This window comes from Chelon labrosus (genome assembly GCF_963514085.1).
Source record: "Chelon labrosus genome assembly, chromosome: 12".
NCBI classification, from domain to species: domain Eukaryota; kingdom Metazoa; phylum Chordata; class Actinopteri; order Mugiliformes; family Mugilidae; genus Chelon; species Chelon labrosus.
Window position 1 is genome coordinate 3,551,404 of NC_140345.1, and position 26,740 is coordinate 3,578,143.

Here is a 26,740-nt window from a genome sequence, read left to right on the forward strand (position 1 = left end):
TTCATTGTGTGATAGCTTTTGCAAGGAATATCTCTCACTGTTTTAATGCATAAACTCTACAATGAATAAGCAATGGCCGAACCTTTGGCTTTATTCTTAGTGTGGATTTAACACAATTTATAAAAAGGGACCTCAGTGTAAACAAGTTCTAGATTTCAAGAGTACCAACAGGCCAATGTTCAAATACGATATTGTCTTTCTAACCATGATACAAATGCCAATAAATGCATAGCAAGTTGTAATAACTTCCTAATGTGTTAAGTATTTAAATAGTATGACAATCCCGGCTGAATAAATACAGATATTAGTCTGCAAATATAGAGACTGTCAGGAATTCTGACAAGAGATAAAGAACATGAACATACGATGCCCAAACTTAAAAGAGATCATGGAACGGCGGAGTTATGCTATAAGATGTCGCTGTGTAGTGATCTGCGATTTTATGTTCAAAATGAGCAAAAATGATCATTTTTAGTCAAAATTTCCTTAAATTTGATTGGTTCCATTGTCATTCAAAAATGTTTTTATTTTGTAATGTAGCAGGAAGTGTCTTTTGCAGTGTTTACTTCCGCGTCATGTGTTGTGCGCTAGCAGGATGATCCAGCAGGAGGAGAGAGGAGTGTGGCAGGCTAGTTTCCCCCCTGCATATGGCAGCAGATTCGGTGAAATGTACTTGTATGTGGCTGCTATTGTTGCTCTGCGTCCGGCTGTCCGAGAGCAGAAACACCCGGTAAGACCGCTGCTTCCTGTTTGAGCTAACGTTAGCGAGTTAGTTGTTGTTAGCCGAACCGAAGGATTGAGAGAAGTATTTCCGGAATTATGTCCTTCTCTTGTGACAATTTCGTTAGTTAACTGACTACACACATTTTAATGTACAATTAAGATATTTTAAAATTAGTTTTCCTGACGAAACTAAAGTTCACAAACTCACACGACAGCGGTTGGGCAACAGCTACCCAGCAATTAACTTATCAGGAGGATAGTTGAGTACAAAGTTCACAGAGTTGACCTCAGATACAAGACGGCTTTTAGTCCGCTCCGTTGAATGAACATTCAAAAGCTGACTGAAATTAAAAATTTAGCACCATCAACGTATAACCATGGTTGTATTGGTTTCATTTGTCACGCTGATGAAAACATTTTAAGGTTTATGTGTTTTGTGAAACACGCCAGAAGATACCATTTGAAATCAAACTTCTAGTCACAAGATGAGCCGTCACGTTTTGGTTTCATACTTCTAAGAAGCAGCTTCTATGAACATGTTGGTGCCGTTGGACTTTTTAGCCACACGGGGGCGCTATTGTAGTATGTATGGGCAGATTAAACAACTAAAAATCAAATCCTTTAACTAAAACGTTTTCATGAATCAAATAAGATATACAAGTAGGAAATCTAAGCATTTGAGGCATCACTGATAATTGTGTGATAAAAAAAATAAATATTATTGACTTTTGAATTGTTAATTCATGAAATGATGCTTTTCAAATGCATGTTTGCAACAAGAAAATAGCCAAAGCTTAAATGATGACTGAAATGATTCTTGCGTTTATGGAAATAAAGCAAACTTCAACTCAAAAGATAACACTATTTCAGACAGGAGTGTATATTAGGAGTTGTGTGTTTTTTTGTTTGTTTGTTTGTTTACTTTGAGATAAACAGAACAATCCTAAATTGAATTTGAAAGTAATTTTTCAAATTAGACGTGAAATGAGCAAATGGTAAAGAGACTAACTCATGCAAAAAATAACTCAAAAATCAAACTTCCCCCACTGCTGCATATATATATATATATATATATATATATATATATATATATATATATATATATATATATGTATGTAAGTATAAGCTGATGTATATCTTCCAGTGGCGGCCATGTCACTCTACACAGACAGTCTGTCCCTGTCCTTGAGGTTGTCGTTGTACAACACTTGACCCCTCCCCCGTCGAGGTGGTGACCTCAGCCTGACCTTGTTCGTGTGGATGCCATTTTCGGTAAATAATAATCTGATAGCTTTTCATGTCAGAGTGCTTTACACACATTGTAATGGAGATTTTCCAATTATAGCTTCAAACCACGTAGATCTGCAAGGATTAATCAATTAATTGATTAGTCAGATGGTCTTGGTCTGTTATTGTTCCTCATTTGGATTAGTGACTGACCACATGTGTCCATCAATGTCTCCCCCCTAATGTTTGTCCTGATTTTCAGTCATTGATTAAACATGCTAACTCTGGTTTATCTGCTGATGTGAAATGGTTTAAAGTAAACACACTGCTATTTATTTAGTTTTTTAGAAAATTGATTTACATTGATTTACTTGGCAAAAAACAATGATGTACCTCAAGGACAAAAACTAAATTAATTGTAATATGAAGGATAAATACAGTTTGAGCTACTGAGAACACATTGCTTATGTCAGTAAAGAATAAACAAATCTACTGATATGGTCAGGAAGTTGAGCTTCTTTTTTTGTAGTCAAACTTTGTCTTTATATTGTTTATTAATCTTCATATTGAAATACAATCTAGTCAACAACTCTTAGAAAAATCTTTCTTCTACAAAAACTCAATTCTCGAATCTTTTCTCCCCATCTGCTCCTCTATTTCAGGAAACTCAGCTTCTTCCAGTTTATAAAAAAAATAATAATAATCCAAATATACACTGTTCTATATACAATTAAAAGAAGGAAATATGACGGAGCATTTAAGGTCTTATTTTAAAAGTGAGTCTCATTCTAACTTTCAGTCTGCACATACTCATCTTCCCAAAACAGCTGACAGCAATCAGATCCAGGAGTTCAAACTTATGAAACTACTGTTTACTTACTTGTCATTGGATTTGTGTTGTTGTAGTCTGAAGCCAGACGTTTCATTTCAAAATTGAAATTGGAAGTTTAAGAAAAAAATGTATTTGCCAATTCTGAATTCATTGTAGTTCACATGTTCATTCCAACATAAATGCCTCAGGAGGGAACCTAGCTTACAGAGTAACATGTTAAAGTAGACGGAAGAGAGAAAATCAAGGACAAAAGTTCAACATTACAAAAATGACAAGGCACAGTCAAATCAGAAAAACTGCTTTGTTCACAGACATTTTTTACCTGAGTCTGGGATTCCTTCATGTGATGAAACTCTGATTTGACTCACTGAGAGAGTATGATCAAATCTGCGTCCTTAAAAGAGTTTAAGAGGTCATCATAAAAAAATTAAAAAAACATATTTATTTCTACACAATCCACCAGGGGAAGTTTTTTTTGTATTATCTGTTATTAGACTGGTGGGAATGTTTTTCTTCCTCTCAGTGAGAGTCAGCAATGAGATACTACAGGGGTTGTTGACATTACTGAACACACTGGTGTGCTGTTCTGGACCCATTATTTTGGCTGCTTATTTTCCTAGAAAAATAGCTTCGGGTAATGTGGATCAAATCTTCTATTACAGTATCTGGAATTTGATGCAACTTATAAGATCAAGAACGGCTGCACACAGAAGCAAATATTTATGAAAATAAATAGTTGACGACTCACATTGATCAAGTGAGCTGTTATTATGACCACAAAGCAGTCGTGTGTATTGATCTTTATCCATCTCAGCACTGACCTAATACACCCTGAAGTGTTTTAACAGATGGGCAATAACTTCCTCGTTTTATAGTAGATTTTTTAATTTAATAAATGGAAATATGTCTTTTGGCAGACTACACAATAAAGTACAGATGCAACTAATTATTTATTTTCATTGTAAATTAATCTATGAGATATTTAAAGTTGGTGAATAAACCATTTTTAATATAATTTCCTGAACCCCAAAGTGACATCTTCATAATCCTTAACAACCGGCTGTCCAAAACCCAAAGATATCTTTATGGCTGTCATACATGACAAAGAAAAGCAACTTAACTTTGTATTTGAGAAGTTTAGTCAAAGATTTGAACGATGTTTTGGCAAAATTTTTAAATGAAATCACTAAACCACTGTGGATTCTTCTGTAATTTAGCTTTTTAATACACCGTGAGACCTTTCTCACAATTTTCACTTATGTGAATCATTTGCAGTGAACTTCAGTGTTCTGTTACAACAGTAAACATTTCTTTGGGCATGGAAAACTGTCTACAAGTAGGCAATGCGAAGTGCTGTTGATGTGAACTTGCAAAGCATACTGGTGTGAAAGTGCTATGAACGTAACTTGGATGTGACGGCACACCCTTATGAATTATATAGAATTATACACATATGCGTCAGATGTTATTTGCGGTTCTGTTGTCAATTAGTAAACTATTTTCTCCCTCTTTGTAGATGGTCTAGGGACGATGACCTCCTGCTGCCCTATGCCCACGGACACGGCCCCACCCACTCTCACCGCTATGTCCGAGACTGTCAGTCCATCGTTCATGGCAACACCACCCATGAAAGCTGGCCCTCCAGTAACCATAGTGGGCAGCCGGTCGCCGAGTCCACAGTGTTTGTGTCGGATGTGCCGGGAAGCTCCCGATGGGTTTATGGTCAGCTATAAAGTCTTGGTTTTTCTGCATTTTATGTCTGTTGCTTTATCTCTTATTTGTTTTGGTGGTTTTATTGTGAAGTTCTTAATGATGCTCACTGGCTTCAAAATAAACACATTTTATGTTCTGTCCTAAAAGTCAGAGGGACGTAAAATAACTTGTCGTTATATATAACTCGTTATAAAACATATACCATTACTGCAGTCATAACCACACACTGATTAAATTGTTTCTGACTTCTTAGGATGTTGTTGTCACTTTACACCGATCAGGCATAACATTATGACCACCTTCCTAATATTGTGTAGGTCTCCCTTGTGCCCACAAAACTGTTGTGACTCATCAGAGAATGGACATGGGCCTTCTGAGGGTGCCCTGTGATGTCTGGTAACAGAATGTTGTTAATGGGGGGCCTTTGGGTCCTATGGGTGGAGGGGAGGGGCCTCTGTGGATCATCCCACAGATACTTGATCAGTTTGGGATCTAGTGAATTTGGAGGCCAGGTCAACACTGAGTTGTTCCTAAACCGTTGTTGTGTGTGTGCCTTTGTCAGGCTGCATCCTGCTGGGGATGGCTGCTGCCATCAAGGAGTGTCATTGCTATGGGGTGGGGGTGTCTGGTCTGGTCTAGGTGGGTGCTACATGTCTAAGTAACATCCACATGAATGCCAGGTCCAAAAGTTTCCCAGCAGAGCATTGGATTGTCACAAGATGGTCAGTGTTATTTACTTCTCCTGTCAGTGGTTTTAATGTTGTGGCTGATCGGTGTATATTATATTGCAGATTGTGGTGGGGACACAGAGTTTCACTTTGTGTGACCAAATAATCAGTTTTTATCTGATTCTACTGCATGTTTTTTTCAGGTCACATGACGGTGGTCCACGACCCACTGAGGACAGTGTCAGTGTTGGAGCCGGGAGGGCCGGGCGGCTGCAACATGTATCAGAGAGCGTCGGTGGAGGAGACAGCCAAAGCTGCTGGCTGTCTGTATGCCCAGAATGCGGGCTTCTTCAACACACAAACCGGGCAATGTTTGGGCAACGTTGTGAGCAATGAAAAAATAGTGCAGGACAGCGGTGGAGTGCAAAATGCCCAGTTTGGAATTAGGAAGGACGGCAGCCTGGTGTTTGGGTAAGAGATCCAGGTTGGAACTGTAACACTGAAAAACTCTTGATTATTCAGATGGAATTAGTCAGACTTGAACTGCCACGATAAACATGGCCCCAATGTTTAATGCTAAAATGAACAAAAGGTGCTGTATGTTTTTATGTGTTATTTGTGCTAAGGAGTAATGACGGATGGAAAGGAATCCTTAGAGCGGTATATTTATTTAGCGGCAGGATTTACTTCTCGTTCGTATGTATGATTTGACTGGAGTGTGGTTTCTCCTCTCATTTGGAACTCGTGAGCTTGTGGTTACGAAATGGGAAGTAATGTACACACAATGCCTGATGTTGAAGAGGTCACATGACAACACTGCTGCTAGGGTTTAACTGCTGGTGTCTGGAAGTCACTGGGGCTAGCAGTTTAGTAAGCTAACAAGAGGCTATCTTAATGTAGGAAACAGATAAGTACATTGAAAGGACATATTTCTAAATGTACAAAGAAAAGTCTATAAAACTAAGTCACTGTATATTAACATACCATTCACCCCTGTCGTTTCTGAAAACGTATGAATTCCTTACTGGATAGGTCCACTTCATCTGGATTCTCCTCGTGAACATGGTACACACAACCTGAGTTAAAGACAGCAGTCATTTAATGTGGACATTGTCATGAACAGATTAAAAAAAAAAAAAAAAACCCACAGACAAATGTTGTAACCCATTTACGGTATGGGTCCATAGTTACACAGCTGTTTAAATTGCATCATAATCTAGTTGGCATTGAGGATTGACCAAACTCAGTCAAACCTTGTAACAACAGTCAGATTCAGCATGTTTAATCCTTTGTAGCAGCTCCCTTTCCAAGTACGATCCTTCTCACCTGTTCATCACTCCTGTTCTTTTCTTCGCTTCAGATCTGTTCTTATATGATGTCAGCTTGACCTAAACCAAAAACCAAGGCCATAAAATGAATTGCGATGCACCAGAATGAACACATATGACATATTAGCTACTGAAGCCTGCAACAGTTGGCCACATAATGAATGCTCCATGCTTCCTGTTTATATTTGCCCTATTAATTGTAATACTGACACAAACACAAATTATAAATATTACCTACAAAAAATGGAAATACACCTGTCATGCTACAGGCCGATAACAACATCCAGAATCGAGACGGGCACCTTTTTAAAAGTTATCATCTGTGTTAGGTCGTTAAATACACAGAAAATAAATATTGCTCAAGCAGAAGCCATTTTTAGTTCCCTCTGTTTGCCTGTCTGCTCTCGACTCTTCCACTGGCCTCTGATCAAGTTGTGTCTGAGGTAAACTGCGTTTGCAGCTCAGTGACTTCCTGTTTGCGTGGGCCTGAAGCTTTTAACCTCTGTTCTAGTTTAATGGCCAGCTCAACAACAATCCACACATGATGAGTTCATGTCTGTTTCTCAATGTTCAACCACTCATTTATCCTGGTAACAGTACTAAAAGGAAACAATGGACAGTACATAAATCATCCATCAAATTGTCTTCTAGAAAACAAAGTACATTTATTTATTCCACAGTGATTCCTTGATTATTCTCCCAGGGCAGAGCTAGATGTTTTCAATACCACAATGAGCAACACATTTTCATGGCACACACAAATGCATGCTGTCATTAAAACCATGAAAATGTCTGTTTAACTTGTTTATTTGATAACTGAGGTCAGAAATCCCAGGAATTCCTACATGATGCAACCCTCATTGCGGTTGTGTTGAGAGGTGGTCACACAACCAGAGATGGCGGAGTTAAAATATAAGCTGCTCACTGTCCAGCTGTGTTGTCCTCGACATGTCAGTCAGGCTAAAAACAAACTTCTACCAACTTGCGGTCTCGGTGTGATCCAACGGCTGGTTTGTGTGTACACCTCCTCTTAATCATCATTTTGGTAGAAATCCCAGAATCCAGCCCATATAATATTTCTCCAAACCCAGAGACTGGAACAGCAGCAGCATTTCCTCGTAGAGACAATGTCCACATGCTCAGTACCTTTGACCTACTGAGCCGAATCAAGTCCAGAGTCTTACCAGCTGTTTAGCCAACTAAGTGTTGATATCAGCGTGTGTGTTTTTATGGGCTTTATCAAAGATCAACAGCTGCTGAAAGACATAAACAAGGTGATTTGTTGCTGTAGGTTACCTTGTGCGAAGTCTGTTATCACACATGACTGATCATTCCTTGTTGCAGCCAAAAACAAGGACATTTTTAAAAGGATGTATTTCAGCTAAGCAAAACTTTGCATTGTGTATGTCTATGCCATTTCCTATGGAGAATTATTTCCTGGGAGAAATACGTATAGCCCTGTGATAGACTAGCGACCTGTCCAGGGTGTACCCCGCCTCTAGTCCGATGACAGCTGGGATAGGCTCCAGCAGACCCCCGCGACCCTTAACAGGAATAAGCGGTTATAGAAGATTAATGAATGAATGAATGAGAAATACGTATAAAAACCTGATGTGGGTTACAGTTAAGGATGTGACTGAAATATCCTGTCACACGAATTTTAATACTGCTATAAAGCATCCATTCAGACTGATGAAAATGTAAGATTTCTGTGCTGTTAGTTGTGTTGCTCATATGTTGGTTTGAAATGATTTTAGATGATAGGATGGATATTATAGGTCAACAGATTGATAGATACTATAGAATAAAGGAGGAGAGACTGAGGATGGGAAAATAATTAGAATCTTAATATTGCTATTTAGTATATTTATACACATTATTGTTCCTCATTAATTAGTTATAGATAGATAGGTAGATAGGTGGCTAGATGGATAGATGTTGACACCTGTTGGTGGCGCTAAAACACCAAACTCAGGAATGATCTTCCTCTTGGAACCATGGGTATCTGTGCAAAATGTTTTATCAATATATTCAAAAGCTGTCGAAACGTTTCAGTTTGGGCCAAATATTGATCAACTATACAATGTAGAAACCCAAAAAAAGATTATATACAATAGTGTTATTTATGAGCCGTTATGGTGTTGTAAATTTCTGTTTCCCTTCCTCCTTATCCAGGTACCTGTCACAGGACGAAGTTTTGGACCAGTCCAATCCATTTGTCCAACTGGTCAGCGGTGTGGTGTGGCTGCTGAGGAACGGCGAGATTTACATCAACCAGAGTCTCGAGGCCGAATGTGACAAGACACAGGAGACGGGTACGAATTCTACATTCAGTCTTAAAAGAGTGAACATAAAGAGGAAAAGTTTCTCTTCAGCTTTGACCAAGAGTTTTTTGTTCAGTTAAATAATATAATTTGACAAAAATCTTTAACAAGAGACTAAATAATGAATCAGAAATATAATAAGTCCTGTGGACCCTGGGTTTAGGAAAGTAAATATGGAACGGCAGCTTTCCAGAAGAAAATCTATTTTCTCTGTATCTGAGTTCAGCTGATTGAATTAACACATCAATCCTCCCTTCTAGAATGCCCTGCGTTTACCCAGGATCCGTTCCCATGACCGCAGTCCAGACTGCAATCAGCTTCAGTTCAGCAGCAATTAAATGTAATCATATCTCAGATGCTGCCCAACAATGTTTACTTAACACAGAAACCCCTCTGTCCACATCACCAAAACACAGTGGTGCCATGTTTGATTAACAGTGACAAGAGTGAAACTATGTGCACCGACCAAAGTTCACACCAGGTCCCTTCTCTGCAAACAGCTTCATAGGACAAACACACACACACATACACACACACGCATTGTAAAATAGATGAGGATAAGTTTCCCCAGAACTGATATGTCAGTGATTACGTAAAACTAAAACATGACCTCAGTGTTGGTGTCATTTGCTTTTTTTCCCCATTTATTATTCATGTGTGTGTTTACCTCTTTGGCTTACTATTTTTCTGAACAACACTGATTATCTTTCAGTCACCAGAATTGATCAGACTTGATACATCAGAACCAGATATTTTAGGTTTCTTATTAAAAGCAGGTGATCAACCTTTTGACCACCAAAATAAGTTGTAAAGTTGTTAGTAAATACGTTGTAAAGTAAGTAGAGTTATTGCTTTAAAATTCCCCTATATTGTGTGGACACAGTCCCTCTTAAAAACCCTTCATGGGTTGCGTCGGTCAAACTTGAGAGATGTTTTAGGGAGTAAAGACTCAGGAAACGTGTGAAGCATATGTGGCTGCACCCAGTTAGTGTGTAATTAACAAGAATGTCAACTGCAGCGTTACATTTCAGCTGAAGATCTTGTCAAATGAATTCAGCAGACGAGAACTGACGAGCATTGTTTGGTGATCCGTAATCCTGCTGAGGGCAGAATCGACAAGATGCACAAATATCTACATCATTGCAAGGACCAAGTTGGTGCAGTCTGTCACTTGTTATCCACTGATGGCCAATACTCTGTTTCCAATAAGCTCATCTTTGGACTCCAGATAGACCATATGTCGTATTGTTGTCCTTGCAGTAGTCAAATTGTTAAGTGGTTTATCAGCTTTTCAAGAGTTACATTGAATATGCCCTTGGTGTGAATGTTTAGAAACGCCCAAACCCTAGATAAGGACTGTTCTGTGTGGGGCAACCTGCTTTAATTTCATTATATGTAAGCAATGACTAAGAAACACAAAGTTTGAAATTGAGCCCCATGCCCTAGCCCTGGTATCCGGCTGTTTAACAGGCAAAAGTGTGCAAAACAAGCTTTAAATTTAAAACGGTTGTACTGAGCTGTGTTAGTCACTTTTTCTCAACAATGTGTTAGCACAGTGTATTCAAATATTCTTCAGCTCTTACTGCCTAGCCACAGAGAAAAGATGAAGAGCAACATATCCATTTGTTCTGTGGCTTCTCTTTGTCTTTAACAACAGACTTGACATTTCAGGATCCACAGATGTCAAGACATGATTTCAGACTTGATTTATACTTCTGCAACAAATCTACACAGACGCTATGTCCTAAACCACACAAGTGGACTCAGCCTGTATAAGAAGTTATAGTTGTACGCTGGTGTGTCACCATCATTTTTGATGTTGTTGTGGGAGCTACCAAACTAATAAACATAGAACAGAGAAAAGGTGCCTGAGTAGATGGTGTAAAGGAGGCAGAAGGAGGGTGAATTTCTTGTGCGTGTCCAGCCCATAGACAGTGGTCCAGCCACTCAAGGACATGGATAAGAAAATGTATTTTGGACGAGTCACAGTTGTGTGACAGATGTGTGGTTACATTTCTGGGGAGGTTAGGCATGTCCGGCTACAGCAGAAGAGACAAAACCGTAATTTTCGCGTTTGTCTCCCAGTCTAATATAATCTATTTATACTTTTGTAGATTTGTGTGAATCTTGTAATCCACAGTGCAACAATCCTTTTCATTTCAAGTGATGCAAAATTGATCAACAAAATTTGATTTAAAAAACCCTTTTGACCTACTGTTAATGGTAACCGTAATAGAAAATCTCTTTCTCATACTTTCACAGGGAAGTTGCGTACGTTTGTGGATGTGGTGTCGGCCAGGACGGCAGTAGGCCACGATGCAGAGGGAAAGCTAATCCTATTCCAGATTGACGGACAAACGGGAATAAGGGGGTAAGAAACGAAGCGAGCCGAAGAATGTTTACAACTGTCTTTTGTTCCCTTCTAAACATCTAGTAAGAAAGAAATATTTATGACATGTAACCTCTTTATTTTATTTACCAGTGTGTTTGGATGGTGGAGCTACACAAAGACTCTGCCTAAATAAATAGTTGGGGTTGATTGCACGAGGTCAGGAAATGTCTTACTGGGATAATTAAACAACACACTTTATGTAACTAAACATCCAATGCCATGTTTTGTAGTGTCTGTTGTGTCAAGCAGACATTTCAGCTTGTACAGCTTGTTCAGTTCCCAGCCCTGAATGCTAGTGGACAAGATGACCAGTTTGGCACATACTCAACTGAGAAGACACAATATAAAAAAATGCAAGTAGAAAGTGAAGCTTCAACACACATAAATAATGTGATTATTATTGGATAACCACAAGGAAACCAATTTACAGAAAAAAGAAAGACACACATATATGCTAATGGAGGGGAACAAGAAGACACAAAAGACAGAGGGAGATGTTGTTAAAAAGGAAATGGAAGCTGAGAAAAAAACAAAAAACAGTCGGATGGTGAATGTGATTAACTGGAGTGCAGTGACACAGAACATTTTAACCTCTGTAAGAGCCACTTTGTGAGATTAACTGATGCTATTAAGCTCATGTCACAAGAACCCACTAATATCCCCCCACCAATCGATTGTATTGATCAGACTTTCCTTCCACCCTCGGTGCTGTGACCCTCCAGACCTGCAGTGACTTCAGAGATTAATGTGTTGGTGTTAATGATTTGGCTTTGAAAAGCACAACAAGTTGACATGTCTGACCATGTCTGCCTCACTCTGCATATCTCCACTCAATATCAGGTCATGGCCTGCTCAATAAAACATGTAAAAAGTCAACTCCGTCTAAACAGTGACCTCAAAGACTGACCCTGAGTCTCTCATGAACAACAAGCATGTTCTCTGGAATAATCAGGTAGCTCTAGTAGAGGCTGCACTGTGGTATTTTACTCAGAGGCTTTGCAATGTACATCTCAACTAATGTTACTGCTTACAGAATTAGAAACGTAAAGAAGTCAGTGTAAATACACAACAATGGCATACAAACCGCAGCCGGTGGTTCAATCAGTATTATTAGACAAATTTAATTCATGGCTGTTAGGAAAATTGTTCATATTCACATTTAGTTACCCACAATATGGTGACAATTTAGGTCAGGTTCACTCTTGATTGGGGACTTGTTTTTGTCACTGAGTCTTTATCCAGAGCCGCTCCTAACAGGCCCCTATGTAAACGGAAAAAGACAAGGTTACATGAAGTACTTTGCAGACTGTTGCTTATGCACTTTTTACTTACAAAAGCATTTTCACAGAGCACATGTGGAACATCTTTCTGCTTACACTAGATTTATAACTGGTGCATGTTGTTCAGATTTTTTGTGGCTGTTTGTCAGTCTGTCATACTAGCGATGTTTAACCCACAGCGATTTATATTTTATGTCCTAGGGTTTGACTCTGTTACTCTGTTACAAAGCTCAAAGGCTGACACCAAAGTCCGTAGGAGTCATCTTCTAGACTAGGAGTGTATGTACCATGTGTTGTGGCAGTCCATTGCATAATATTTGATATATTGTTGTGGCTGAAGGACAGATGGTTCAGCTGTCGGTCGGTTCCTGTTAACATCACACTACCATCTTTACCAAAGGTCTTTTTTATGTCCATACAGTATGAGTCTTTGGGAGATGGCTGAGTTCTTGAAGAAATATGGAGTGATCAATGCCATTAATCTGGATGGAGGCGGGTCTTCCACCTACGTGATTGATGGATCACTGGCCAGCTACCCCTCTGATCATTGGTGAGCCAATAAATCCTTCACAAACGTTATACATTTACACCTGAAAGCTCTTTATTCTCTACAGTGAAATGTTTAAATTTCCACCAATAGATGTAATTGAAATGGTTACTTTTATAAATGTTTTTTTTTTTTTTATTCAGCATACCAGATGGCAGGTGGCGCTGTGGTCGGAGGGTTTCCACCATCCTGTGCGTCCATCAGCGATATTGCCATCCTGCAAACTGCAGCGGACACGGTGACTGTGTGGACGGACACTGTCGGTGTCAGGAGGGTTGGACGGGTGCAGCCTGTGACTCTCTGGTGTGTCAACCACCAGCTTGTGGGCCCCATGGTGTCTGCACTGCAAGTAAGTGTGGAGGTGGAGTTCAGCGGCATCCACCCGTGGAGAAACATAAAAGTTGAACGCAGAATATTTTAATTGGACCTTTTAAGGAAACACTTTGTAAAGACCCACACTGTTGTCATTGATAGGTGTATTCGATCAATAACAGCTCTTCAGCCGTGAACTATGTGGATAAGACACGGTTAGGAGAATTTGAAAATATGTCTTTGTTCCTTTCAATGAGCCAGAGTGAGCCAAAAACTGATATGTTAACTTCCACTCAATCAAACTACTTTAAGACACTTTAACCAGGTAATTGAACTTGAATAAACAATCTGTTATTCAAACATCTTTAAAGGAGATGATAGGAGAGATAAACGTTCAGTGTTCTCATTGTGTGTTTGCAGTGCTTCATTTGTTTCTGTGTGTCTCCACTGTTGCAGATGGCTGTGTCTGTGATGCTGGATGGAGAGGACACAACTGTAGCCAAGGTAATAAAGAGCCTCATCTGGTCACAAGTACCTCAAACTAATCCTCCTCACGTATAAGTAGTTGACATAAAAGTATGTTTATGCATCTACTTTTGATCTATACGGTCGCCTTAATGCTTGCTGTGGGGGTTTCAGACCGGATTTTGTAAAGTGCTTTGACACAGTTTGAATTGTTTTTTACGAAGCTATGTAAATGAACCTGAATTGAATTGAACACCTTAGGTACGGTGTAGCTCAGGCACTGAGTTTCACCTGCTGATGTTTGCAGTACAGAGAACACAGCTGAGTAACTGACTAACATTTTAGCAGCTTACAGTTGTTACAGAAAGATGCCAACACACCAACTCACAAGTTGGGATTTTCAAGATGGCGGGATGCAAGCTGTTGCAACAGCTGCGCTATGACAAGTATAAATTGTGTTGGCTATAATGCAGGCTCTGTGTAGATCTGTATAAGCTAAGCTTTACATTCCGTAGCCCCTAACCTTATTTTAAAGACTAATTCGCTCCAGCATTTAAAAACGTTGACACACAAATTTTACACAACACTCAAGCTTTAGCTGAGCTGATTTTTGAGGGAAATAATACAGTAAACTCTGGCTTGTCAGCTTTCCAAATGCAAACAGCTCCACAAAAAAGAAATGGTTTTGCAGACAGTTAGTTTTAAAACAAGGTTTACAACTCATATTAGGCCTCATAAACTTAGAAAACCAACAGCAAACACATAGTTTACCTATCAACTTCTTTCTCTGTTTAAAAATCTGGTGCCAGCTCTCAGGAGTCACTTATTTGTCGTATTTGTCATAATCATCTTGTTATGTTTATATATGTTTGGTTTACATATTAGAATGTATGGTTTGCTCACAATACATATGTCTGAAATGCTTCACAAGGAAAGAAACTTTAGATACACAATGATGAAACTCACTCATGCCATGATTTATTTCTTTATGTCTTTGAAGAGTGCCTCCCAGGTTTCTACGGTGATGGCTGCAATCAGACCTGCTCCTGCTTTAACGGTGGTTTCTGTGACCCCGTCCACGGCCGCTGCACTTGCCCTTCGGGTTTCCGTGGCAATTCCTGCGAACAAGGTAGCGCTGTGTTAAACTATACTGTTTAGATTTGTGTAAATGGAATTATGTCGATTACCAGCTACAGTACATGCAAACAAGTCAGAGTAAGTCAGATCTTTAGAAGATAACAACGTCTTGAATTTAATTTACAACAGGCTTAAATGTTGTCTCTTGTCTCATGTAGGAAGTAATGCTGGTTATAAAAGGTTTCTGTGTGTGTTGGTGAGCTGTTATGAGACGTTGCACATGGTTTGTCAGGCTAATTTAATTATAGCCAATACAAATTGTTACAGTTAACACTGATCGAATATCAAAGCTAAAAAAGTATCAAAAGATATCTTGTATGACAACGGAACGAGTGTCAGTTTGTGTTCAAATGTTAAAAATGTCCCTTTTATTTAAATTTCAGCATGTCCTCTGGGTTTCTTCGGCCAGTCTTGTGCTCAGGAGTGTCGCTGTGACAACCTGTGTCCATGTGACCCACAGACAGGAAGCTGCAACGCCACTCTGTCAGGAGAGAACAACTACACTCTACACAGAGGTACATACATACACTGCCTGGCCGAAAAAAAGGTCACCACCTGGATTTAACTAAGCAAATAGGTATGAGCCTCCTATTGAATAATTGCTGCATGGGTGATTATCTTTCAGCTGGCAACAAGTTATTTAAGCCCAACTGATGCAATGAGCAACTTCTCATTTCTTAAACAACCATGTCGAAAGACACATCCTGTGGTCGTGGGTTAGTCAAATCATTGGCATGAATCACGCAGAGAAAACATCTAAGGAGACTGTAGAGACTACTAAAAGTGGGTTAAGAACTGTCCAATGCATTATTAGAAACTGGAAGGATAGTGGAGAACCATCGTCTTTGAGGATGAAATGTGGTCAGAAAAAAATTCTGATTGATCTGTTTTCAGATGAATGAACGAACTGTTTGAAAATATAATCTCCATGCAGCATCTCTTGTTTGCTCTTCCTCACCTCCACTTTACATTATACTAAGAGATAAGATGTGTGTGAATGTGTTTACTTGTGTTACTCGTATTGTCGTCACATTAATTCATCTGATTACAGGGTCACATTACAGGGACCTGCCTTCATGTTGGCGGCCAAAATACTTTGTTTTCACATTAGCAGTTCCATGTTGTTTGTCCACAGAAACACCTGAACAACATGAAAGAAAAGTTTCGTCTAATTCACCCATTTTTCAGTTTGCTGCGTAGAAAGACAGACTGACCAAATCATAACATGAATACAGGTTAACAATAAAATCATTCTACGCTTTGGTCTATGTTAGCATTAAAAATTATGAGTATGAGTATTATGAGTGTTAGAGAAAGTTTTTGCGTTTGCACCGACCTTGCCCAGATACTTGTATGCTCGTCTGCATTTAAAATGGAGAATGACTGTGAAAGTTAGAGGCTCTTACTATTTTCTCTGCTACCCACTACCCTCACTCAGCTGACATGTTTCTTGCTTTAGGTAAAGCTCTGGATAAGCTGTTAACACTTATTAATTACACAGTCTAGAGACCGTTTTAGTTTGAATGGAATACGGAAAGAAAAAGATGCATTTACAACATTAGCTAGCTTACAATGATGGTGAACTGTCAGCTGCATTTTTAAACTAACCTCCAATCATTGTTCATTTATTTCTGCCCTTCTGAACTGAACAATGATAATACACTATATTTATCTCCACTATAATGCACAGAGACGTTGTGTCTCTCTGAATGTGCATGTCAGCCTTAATATTTGTGTGTCTGGGAGAAAAGGCAGAGACATCATTTGTGTTTAAGTGTCCCTGTGCTCACATGTATCTAATGGTTGACTATTTGCATAGAGCAGAAGTGAAAACAGTTCGGTCTCTGTTGCCGTCTGTCCAAACAAAGCAACACTGTGTCAACTCAGCTGTGAAGAGTGGGTGAATGTTACTCACCTGCACAGAAGCTCTCAAAAACCTGCTCAGTACCGTAACTGTTGATTCTTTTGTGTTCTTCGGTAAGCTGCCAATTCATTGAGTACATTTAGCTCTAACTAATGCATCAGGCTGCATTAAATCCTTCCTTTGTTCAGTTCTTCTAGTTGTTCAGTTCTTGTAGAAACACTTTGAGAAGGATGTTGATTCAACTGTGTGATCATTTTTGTACGACTGATTTGTCCTGACATTTAGGACAACCTCTTGGTAGAAGTGGACAAAATAAGAGAATCACCTGTCAGTACTTTTTGTGTGTAAATTTAGACACAAAACAACAGCTTTCTTTAAAAGAAAGCTACATTGCAACAGCATAGCATAAATGTCAAACCTCTGAGTCATTATTCACATTTGAACACACGTGTTGTAATCATTTAATTGGACCTCCTAAGAAAATCATTATCTCTACTGCAGATAAGACCTCCATAAATCTACTTACAATTCATCCTCACATTTTCAAGGTTTGTTGTGACAGAGTAATAACAAATATAAGGCCATAGGAGAGTGGTACCCACCTGTATGGCATCACCCTAAACATGTGACAGACGTTAAAGGGTGTGGAGAAGCCGTGGAGAACGTTATGCAGTCTGTAACATCGTTGCATGACTGGTTTGGTGGTGGGTCAGTGATGGTCTGGGGAGACATATACGTGGAGAAACACACAGACCTCTACAGGCAAGACAACAGCACCCAGATACCATTAGGATCAGGAGGAAATCCTTTGTCAGACCCTACGTTGGTGCAAAGGGTCCTTGGGTCCTCCTGGTCCACGACAAAGCCTGACTTCATGTGGCGAGAGTATGAAGGCAGTTCCTGGAGGATGAAGGAATTGATACCATTGACTGGCCCCCACACTCCAATCCAAATCCAGTAGAACATCTCTGGGACATTAGGTTTCGTTTCATCCGACACTACCAGGATGCACATCAGGCTGTCCAGCATCTCAGTGATGCCCTGGTCCAGGTCCTGGAGGAGATACCTCAGGACACCATCCGTGGTCTCATTAGGAGGATGCCCAGACATTGTCAGGCACACATACAAGCACGTGGGGGCCATACAAACTACTGAGTACCATTTTGAACTGGACCAGCCTGCTGCATCATTATTTGACTTTGAATTCAGCCCCCTGTAGGTTGATCATTTCATTCCAAACACATTACCCAGTCCATATCAGTATATATATTCAGCATTTGTTTTTCCCATTGAGACGTGATGTGTCTTTAAAGTGTTCCTTTAATTCCTTTGAGCAGTGTATTTGTGTTCAGCATGATCCCATTTATCGGATTACAAACCACAAAAGTCTCATTTCATTCTACGCTGATATAAACAAACAAAAGTAGCTCTTTATGCAGAAAAACTCTGCTTTATGATACGATAATGTTGCTCTGGACAGGATTTTTATTACAGGAGCAGCAGCCAGTTCTCTGAAAAATTGAAGTATACAGGGCAGGAAAGTGACTGTCTACTCAGAATGGGGTTAAAACGCTGGCTAACCATGGCTATCATTTACTCATCTTCTTTTTTCTTTCCCTCCATAGCTGGACACTGCCTGGCCAAACAGATGTTTACATCTTGGAGACGACAGGAAGAGGCTCACAGAGATCAACCTTATCTGACAGAGTAAGTGTCAGAGGTCAAGTCACATAAACCTACGCTCAACTCTGACCTTTCACCTGTGCTGTCCATCTTGGTTGTCCATCCAATAAACTGTCTCCTTCACACTTTGCAATTTAAGTAGAATCTTATAGCGGTTTTATCGCTAGAGTTAAATCCAGCATGTGAGGAAAATACTTCTCACTGTGATCAAGACAGAATAAGAACATAAAACTGATGAAAATATTGGTGACTTTCTTAATGTTAGGGAGAGTTTGCAAGAAAAAAGACTCAAACACCTCTCAGAAGTAGACCATGTGCCTCTAAATACATGTAAATTTATCCACAGCTGATCTGTCTTATTTTCCAGTTGCTTAAATGCATATTTTATGCAGATTTCTTTGTTAAATTAACCGAAGGCTCATTAAAATAGTCTTCATTCATTCGTTCATTCATTCATTCATCTTCTGTACCCACTTATTCCTGTTAAGGGTCGCGCGGTAAAATAGTCTTTATAAAATAAAATAAAATATGTCAAAAGAGGTATTTCCATCCTATATTTCACAGTTTGACGTTATTTAGTACATATTTAGTCAGGAATAATGTGAACACATCAGTTCTGTTTTATAAAAGAAAAAGAGCTCTGAGGCTTTGGCTTTTTGTCTGACCCTCTTTTACATGTAAACAAGGCTGAAGTTGTGGGGCCGTACGGGATGCATTCATTAGCCTCCTTACCTTTCACATGCAAGTTAGGGATTGTTATTGTTGCTATGGTTTCTAGAAAGCACTTTGTGAGGGGGTGCTCTGGTCATAGACATATAAGGTAGTGTTTAAAAAACAAAAAGAACTTCAGTTTTAACCCTTATTTGACCAAAACTTGGAAACTCTCCAACTTAGACACTGGCAGCTATCCCTGAGATGGATTTATGGCCAGTCCAAAGTACATGTCTGATGGCTGGATACGGTTAGAAATACCCTTCCATCAAACCATTCCAACTTTCTATACTTCAATTTATTCTTTAATTTTTAAGTTCTGTGATAAAATGACCACAGCCTAAACTTATTTCCCAGCTGTTTTTAAACTATTTATTTATTTTATCTGAACAAAAATGGAAGTGTCATTGAGGAGATACTGTTTGAACCCATGTACCTTTATTCCATATTTCCTATGTATTATATGTAATGTCTATGTTGGATACAGTTGTCCTCTGTCTGTAGTTGATCAGATACGCGAGGAACACCGTGAAAATGTTCCCATGTATAAATTAGTTCTGATAAAGTATCAGTGATGAGATAACGAAGGGTCACAGACATATTCAGGTTCAAATGTTCCCTGGAAGCACAAAAAAAAAAGTTACTTTGGTGACTTGTTTTGTGTGTTTTCAAAGCATAACTTTCAGCTCATTCAGATGAGACAAAGGCTCTGCCTCTTGGTGTACTACAGCTTTATTTTCTCCATTTTATTTCCTGGATATTGTATATCAGTCCATTCAGGAAATGTCTCTGTGTCCCTCATTTCTTCAGGCAGGGAAAGTTGTTCTGGAGATCGTGTGCAAAGGTGACGTTGGTAATATTATGTCAGTTGTAGATAAATATGGTATATCATTTACATTCACAAGTGCATTTTGTGCTTCAGAGATGTAATGCACGCTGCTGTTGCAAAATTAGACCCAGTATGTAAAGACAGAAGAGATAGGGATGCTCTGCTTAATCAGAAATTAAATATTGCAGGTTTTAATTGGACACAATTTGTTGCTCGTCAGTGTGTTTACATGGCTGTACTGTATGTAGACAGAATATATTCTCATATCATTAGATAAACAACTTATCAGTTAAGTAAGAAAACAACTTGACAAAAAATTTTAATGATAAATGAAGTCAGTTCTTAAGTTCAAGCAACACAGTAAGACTTGCTCAGTGTCATTCAAACATTTCCAAATATGATACCTGAGTTTATTATGCATCTGACTTCTGGGTTCTTCATGCCATCCTCTTAGATTTTAGTGTTTAGTATATTTTAGTTTCTCTTCCTGAGCCTCAGAGTCCTGAAACTGACCCAACCTCCTTCTTTCCGTAGGCGATCGTGGCTGATAATCACCCTCGTCCTGGCTTCTCTCCTCTCAGCCAGCCTGATCGTTCACCTCGTCCGAGTGTGCCGCGGCTCTGTGGTGCCCCACTTGCAAGAGCGCCGGGATTACTCCTACGTCCCGCTCAACGACATCAACGGAGCGGCTTCACATTCCAGAGACAACGCTGGGAAATCAGGAAAAGGGGATTTTGACGGCTCGGGCTCTGAGGATGAGGTCTGGTCTCCGTCGCATTCAGGGCGGTTGTAGCTGTCACGACAGAGGACGCTGTAATTGCACAAAAAACTCAGTGACCCTCTGCTTTACTTATTTCCACTGACAGTCCTGAAATGAAATGATACTAAAGAACAGAGCACGGCAGCCTTGCCACATTCTTTATACGCTCTCTGCTGGCATCAAACTGCCCTCCAGGTATTTTCACAGGAAGCTTTTGGCAGCTGTTCAGGTCTTCACTTAAGATTTGTGTGTGTAGTCAAGGCATCTGATGATGAACAGTAAGCGGTCAAAGCTTTATTTTGTCAGCAATCTCAGTGTATCCATGCCAGATCCAGGTACGATAAGGTTTTTGACATTTTCTGCCATGTAAACTGACAAACTTTTGAACTCTAACCACATGCTGAGATTACAAAATGAGGTGCATAGGTTACCCACCTATTGTTGACCGTGATTCAGATTTTCTGATTTCAGATTTCCATGGTAACCAGGTAGATAACCATGGTAACACCGATATCAATAGTACTGATCAACCATATCACTGGAAAAATTGAGACCCCAGTATTTTTTTTTCTGATTATCAACTAATAGATTAAATGAATCACGAGATTAATCATATCTCTCATATAAATTTGTTCTTGTGGAAGGTACAGATGAAAATATAATATACATTTCTATAAATAGTTTCACTTGGTATATGAGCATTGTAGTATTTGAGTGATATTGTTCATATTTGGCTCATGGGGTATTTTATTTAATATTAAATTGAATTTGGAGAAGCACAACATCAGCAGTGTTTAAGCTGAGAGACAACAGGAAACCCAAGCTGAACCCTTCATTCAAATTAGTTGAACTTGCTTCATGGCACGTACTCCTTTTTATGTGGAAACAGCTTTTCATCTTGTAGCCACAAAATCAGACAAACTTAAACCTTGAGGGCCTGACTTTTTAATCAGGCATATTTTTCAACACAAGCAGGGCTATGAGGTCCTTATTTAAAATAGATAAATGTGAGGTTAATATGCAATCTATTTTGAGTTACTAGAAATCAGATAAAAATAAAAATTGAAAGAAGCACACCTTTCTTGATCAACAAAAATTGTGGTTTACTGAAACGTGCATGTGGACCGGGGACAACTTTGTGTATTTCTTAGTGTTTACTGGAAAAAGAAAACGGCAATTTAATGTAGTTTCTGTGAACTGCACATTTTATTTTACGCTGTTCATCGTTGCTGTTGATTGGTTTTGCCTGTTGGCAGCAGAAGGCGGCGTGGCATGTTGCGAATGGAAAGGTTTCATCCTGTGCTCAACTTTCACCCCTCTCAGCTGAATGTTGCCTAAAATGATCATGTTAACGTGTTAGCATTTAGCATGGTAAGGTACAGGTGTTAAACGCTAACGTAAACACTAAATATGTTAGCTCTGAGTGACATTTAAAACCAGTGATCTCTTTGAAATGTTAAGCATTAGCGAAAACATTTAGCTGCTAAAATGCTAATGTTGGCGTGCTAGGATTTTGCTGTTGTTGTGCATCCAGAAGACAAATTGGAGAGTTTGCTCAGTCCAGTTTTTATCCTGATATGGTTCGACCTTAAGTTTTTGAGATGAGCTCAGGTGATTTGCCTGTGGGATTTATTCTGAGGAGAACATGAATGTCTAAACAGTTGTTGAGATATTTCACAGTGAACCAGCGTATTAGACATGTAGACCAACAGACAAACACTGCCAAACCTTTAGTACTGATCAAGTCTCATCTCCCAGTTCTGATTCCTGTTCACCAAATTCTGCACAATTGTTAGAAGCGGTGTGAAAAGAAGAGTCACAAAAACACATGTTGTCACTGTGGATGCAATGTTCCCAGGGTGCTTGTATGTGTTTTAACTAACTGTTAAAACACATGGTGGATGGATTTGAAATACTCTAAGCCGTCTTTTTCCGCCTCACCGACTGGTTTAAACCTGGCTTTTTTTTCCCACCCAGCAGCAGCGTTATGTTACCGTCAGGACACTAGGGTGTGGCTCCATGCAGACGTGGTTGTTTATGTGCAGAGAAATCCAGGTCAGCTGAGACTGAAGTTTCACCCGCAGGTCACTGCACCTTTAAAGGCATTTCTGTCGAGTTCACTGGAGCGTTCGCTTGAACTCTGACCTCGACCATGAGCGTCGTGTTTCCCATTTATATTTTGTTCCTGATTTCTGAACTCTTTTTAAATTCCTGTCTTTAACTTTTCGTCTGTTACTTGAATGTTTGGTGAGTGAGACTCTCCTGAAGCGTGATGCAAAAATGCTGATGTTTACTAGGTTTACATTTATAAGAGGAAAAGGAGGGAAGTTTTTATGCTGTGTCTAAATGCTCGATTTAAGATTCTATATTTGTAAAATCAACTGACTTATATGTGCCTCTCATAAAATTCAAGCCTCAAAGGCTATTGCAATTAAAATGTTCCATTTATAGCACCATAACATTTATCATTTATCTATGTATTTTGCATTAAAAAACAACAACAACAGGATCATAGGCTCATCTTTAACAGGAAACTACCTTTCACTTTGAGGCTCCAGGAGCTGACCTGTGTTTATATAAGGTTCTGACTGACAGTATGACTGACAGGCCACATGCAGATATACAGCACACGTTGAAGTGTTCAGCTGAGTGGCGCATTGCCCTGCAGCTCACATATGAGAGTCACATTCATGCAAGAGCAATGTAATATTACATCAGTGGTTCTCAGCTGGTCTGACCTAAACGAGCTGCCTCCCCCACAGGTCTGCGTGCTAATACTCGCCATAGCGTATGGCGTTCTCCTGTTGTGGTTGGGATGTTTTACAGATAAGTGTGAATGCATCAGTCTGACATTAGTTTTCTGTGGTGTGCGAGCTGTTTTAAAGATATCAGTGTACAATCAGATGTGTCAGAACGTTTGTTTAAAGAAGTAATGAATGTAGAAGAATAGTAAGACACAAAATCACTAGTCTAAGTGCATTAATGTAAGCAAAGATACCAAAAAGAGAGAAACAGTTTGTATTTTGTCACCTTGTTCGGAAATGAACGTCTTTGTGTAGCGCCCCCTGGTGTATGAATGCCAGCATCTGTAAGTAGTTTACATGTGAAACAGGCTGCTGTTAACTGAGCTGTGTCTCGTACAAATGCAGTTTTCAAGGACTTCGACAACATTGCTTCTACGAATTTGTGACATTTTACATTTATAGCTTCTGCTGTTGTTTTGTAAAGAATAAAATAATCTTTGAACCTGTGTCTACATTTATAACTGTTTTTATTTACATATCAATGTACATTTGAGTACAGGAAGAGTGGCAAGAAGTGGTTGACATCTTAATGCGGAGGTATGAATAAAACCTAGTTTTAAATAATACAGTTGTCTTTTTTTAATTTAAGCCGTCAGCTTCTGTTCTTTGATGTTCATGTGACAGTGAAGCAGGAATAGGCTCAAATAGAAAGGGGCTAAAGGAGAACTTAGCATAACTTCTGCAACAATCTATGCAGAGCCTATGCTGTTGTGAGGTCTGCTGGTGTTCCAGCATCATTTTGTAATTGCACTGCTAAAACAAACTGACTGACTCATGCAGGAACTAAAAAATAGGTCAACACAGAAAAGAGTGAAGACTTCTGAGTAGATGGTGTCCTGGAAGCAGAAGGAGGGAAAATCTTCTGTGCTTGTTTGGCCACTGAGAGACAGGCAAATGTGTTTTGGACCAGCCACAGTTGTCTTTGTGTAGCTGCAATTTGTATTTACATTTCTGGAGATGTGTGCAACAGGCTATGGCACAGATCTGAACTAGAAGCTTAAATCTAGGGTCAGGGCATATAATGTTTCCAGTTATTATGCTAGGCTAAGCTAACCATTGGCTGGCTGTATCTTCACACGTATCATAACCCTAACTAGACATGTCTTCTGCGTCAGCATGTCTTTCTTACATGTGATTTTCTGTCATGGTCACACCTTCCTCTGCCTCCTCTCTATAACTACTCTGTTGATGTGCTCCAGTGTCTTAAGGTGTCCTGGATAACTTAAGGTGGTAATTAACCGTTTATCTGAGCGACCACTGACCATTGCTCTGCGCAGCTGCAGCAGCACGTGCAATGGCAAATGTTTGCACTGATCATCTGTGGAGGGAAACACTGGGGTCTGACTTCACCATTTCATTTCTGCTTCGTTTCAGCCTCGTTTCTTCTGCAGGGATTCATCTGTAAACCAGGTCGCGTGCATCTTTAGCGATTAACAAGGCTGCAGAAAAACTGCATCTGTTCCTCATTTAATGCTTGTTTTACTGGTTGTTTGTTGTTGTTGTTGTTTGTCTGTCTTGATCACCATGACGTGTGCTGCTGCCTTTCTTGGCCAGGTCACCCTTGTGAAAGAGGTCTTGATCTCAATGGGTTTTTTATCTGGTTAAATAAAGGTTATAATAATTAATCGCAGACGGTGTCATTGTTATCGGTGGATCTCTTCACAAACTCTTATTTTTTCAGGCACTGACTCTTTTTATTTTTCATGTGCTGTTCTGATGTTATTTTGATGGAGACAGGAAACGAGCTGTGATTTATAGCTCCACCACTGTTATTAACTGACTTTATGAGCTGCGGGACTCCAGCTCGTCCAGCACAGAGATGACTGACAGGACACCGAGAGCCAATGGCCTGCCGGTTCTCCGCAGCTTTCCCCGCCTCCTGGCCTGCCCGGCTCAGCTGATGCAACTCAAGAGGAGGATGTCACTTTCCAGTTTCTCCTCCAGGTTTTAGTGTGAGAGGAGTTTTGTTTTTCCCCGAGTTCTTCTGTCAAAGCAAAAACAAATAGAATGAGCTTTTATTATCCACAGTCAGTTGTTTGCATGCTACATTTTTGAACTGGGTGTGCTCACATGTTTGTGTTTGTGGTCTTGAGTGTCAAAGCTTATCTTAACGTCAAGTGTGTCTCCTCCCAAAATCTATCTGGCTTTCAAACACACAGCTCCTGTAGACGTTTCATTTCCTCTTTGTAGGCGAACAGCGGCTCAGTCGCTTCTCACAGAGGATTTAAACTAATGTTCATCTCTGGCATTAGTGCTACAAACACTACATAGCCAGAAGTATGTGGACGGTAATACTGAGGGTTATGTATAACTGAATGTTGCTGGAGGTATGTCCAGCTGTGTTTTACAGATTTGTAAGCTGGATTCCTCCTTAAAGCATCACAACTATCAGAATATTTAGCCTCTTAGTTGAGCTTAAGGTCATCTAGGTGCAAACAGTCTTCTCAAGTCTCAGTTTTCAATAGAAGCTGCTCAGGTGAGGGGCACAGTAAGACATGGCAATTTGCATAAACAGTTTTCTATGGGGATTTTCCCAACTTGAAAATGCAAAATCACACATGTTAAAAAGGATGTTCAAGTGCACAGAACTACCAAAGAGACCATTAAATAAATAGACTAAAGTATATCTGTATAAGTGATTTGAAATGAAAGGTATCAAGATGAATTAACTGCTTGTCAATACAAATTAATACAAAGATTAAAAAAAAAGTGTCTGGGATAGAAAAGACAAGTTAGTTCCAGTAAATTCCTGTAGGATGTTTTGCATGCTGGAGGTTAATCTGGCAGTGCTGTTACTGATCCTGGTTGGTTGTAAAGCTGTGAACTGTCACGCCTCAGAGGTCAGTGTGTTACACACAACCAGGCCCACATTCCTCTCGGCATGTTTACGTCCTGAACGGACCCGTTGCTTGAACCTTGACTCATCTCCACGGTAACAGTCAACAGCTGGAGGAGATCCTGAAAAAGACAGAGTTTGTGCTACTTTGGATTTAACAAATAAATGGTGTAAAGATATGGCAAGATTTACTTGTACAGGAAAAAAATAACTTATTCAAGGGGCAGAAGCTTCCAACTGACTAATTCATGGAGCGATTGGGTTTAAGTTGTTCTAATTTTGGCCCATACGTGGCTTTTTCAAAA

At 39.5% G+C, this 26,740-nt stretch overlaps 1 protein-coding gene across 1 annotated transcript; it reads left to right on the plus strand.

Moving 5' to 3' along the window:
* On the plus strand, positions 1 to 24,771 carry nagpa (N-acetylglucosamine-1-phosphodiester alpha-N-acetylglucosaminidase). Its single transcript, XM_084556718.1, has 12 exons — positions 1 to 730; positions 4,299 to 4,504; positions 5,367 to 5,634; positions 8,667 to 8,806; positions 11,078 to 11,186; positions 12,909 to 13,037; positions 13,178 to 13,383; positions 13,803 to 13,850; positions 14,812 to 14,940; positions 15,332 to 15,463; positions 18,438 to 18,519; positions 20,570 to 24,771. Exons 1-12 carry the CDS (start codon positions 648 to 650, stop codon positions 20,826 to 20,828), a joined length of 1,791 nt encoding a protein of 596 aa, XP_084412844.1. The 5' UTR covers positions 1 to 647; the 3' UTR covers positions 20,829 to 24,771.
* Positions 24,772 to 26,740: the final 1,969 nt, after the last annotated feature.

Excerpts from the sequence above, each read along its gene's own strand:
- nagpa (XM_084556718.1), top strand. The coding sequence starts at position 648 with ATGGCAGCAGATTCGGTGAAATGTACTTGTATGTGGCTGCTATTGTTG. Across the intron at positions 5,635-8,666 it reads GACGGCAGCCTGGTGTTTGG|GTACCTGTCACAGGACGAAG; the intron begins GTAAGAGATCCA and ends CTCCTTATCCAG. Across the intron at positions 11,187-12,908 it reads GGACAAACGGGAATAAGGGG|TATGAGTCTTTGGGAGATGG; the intron begins GTAAGAAACGAA and ends ATGTCCATACAG.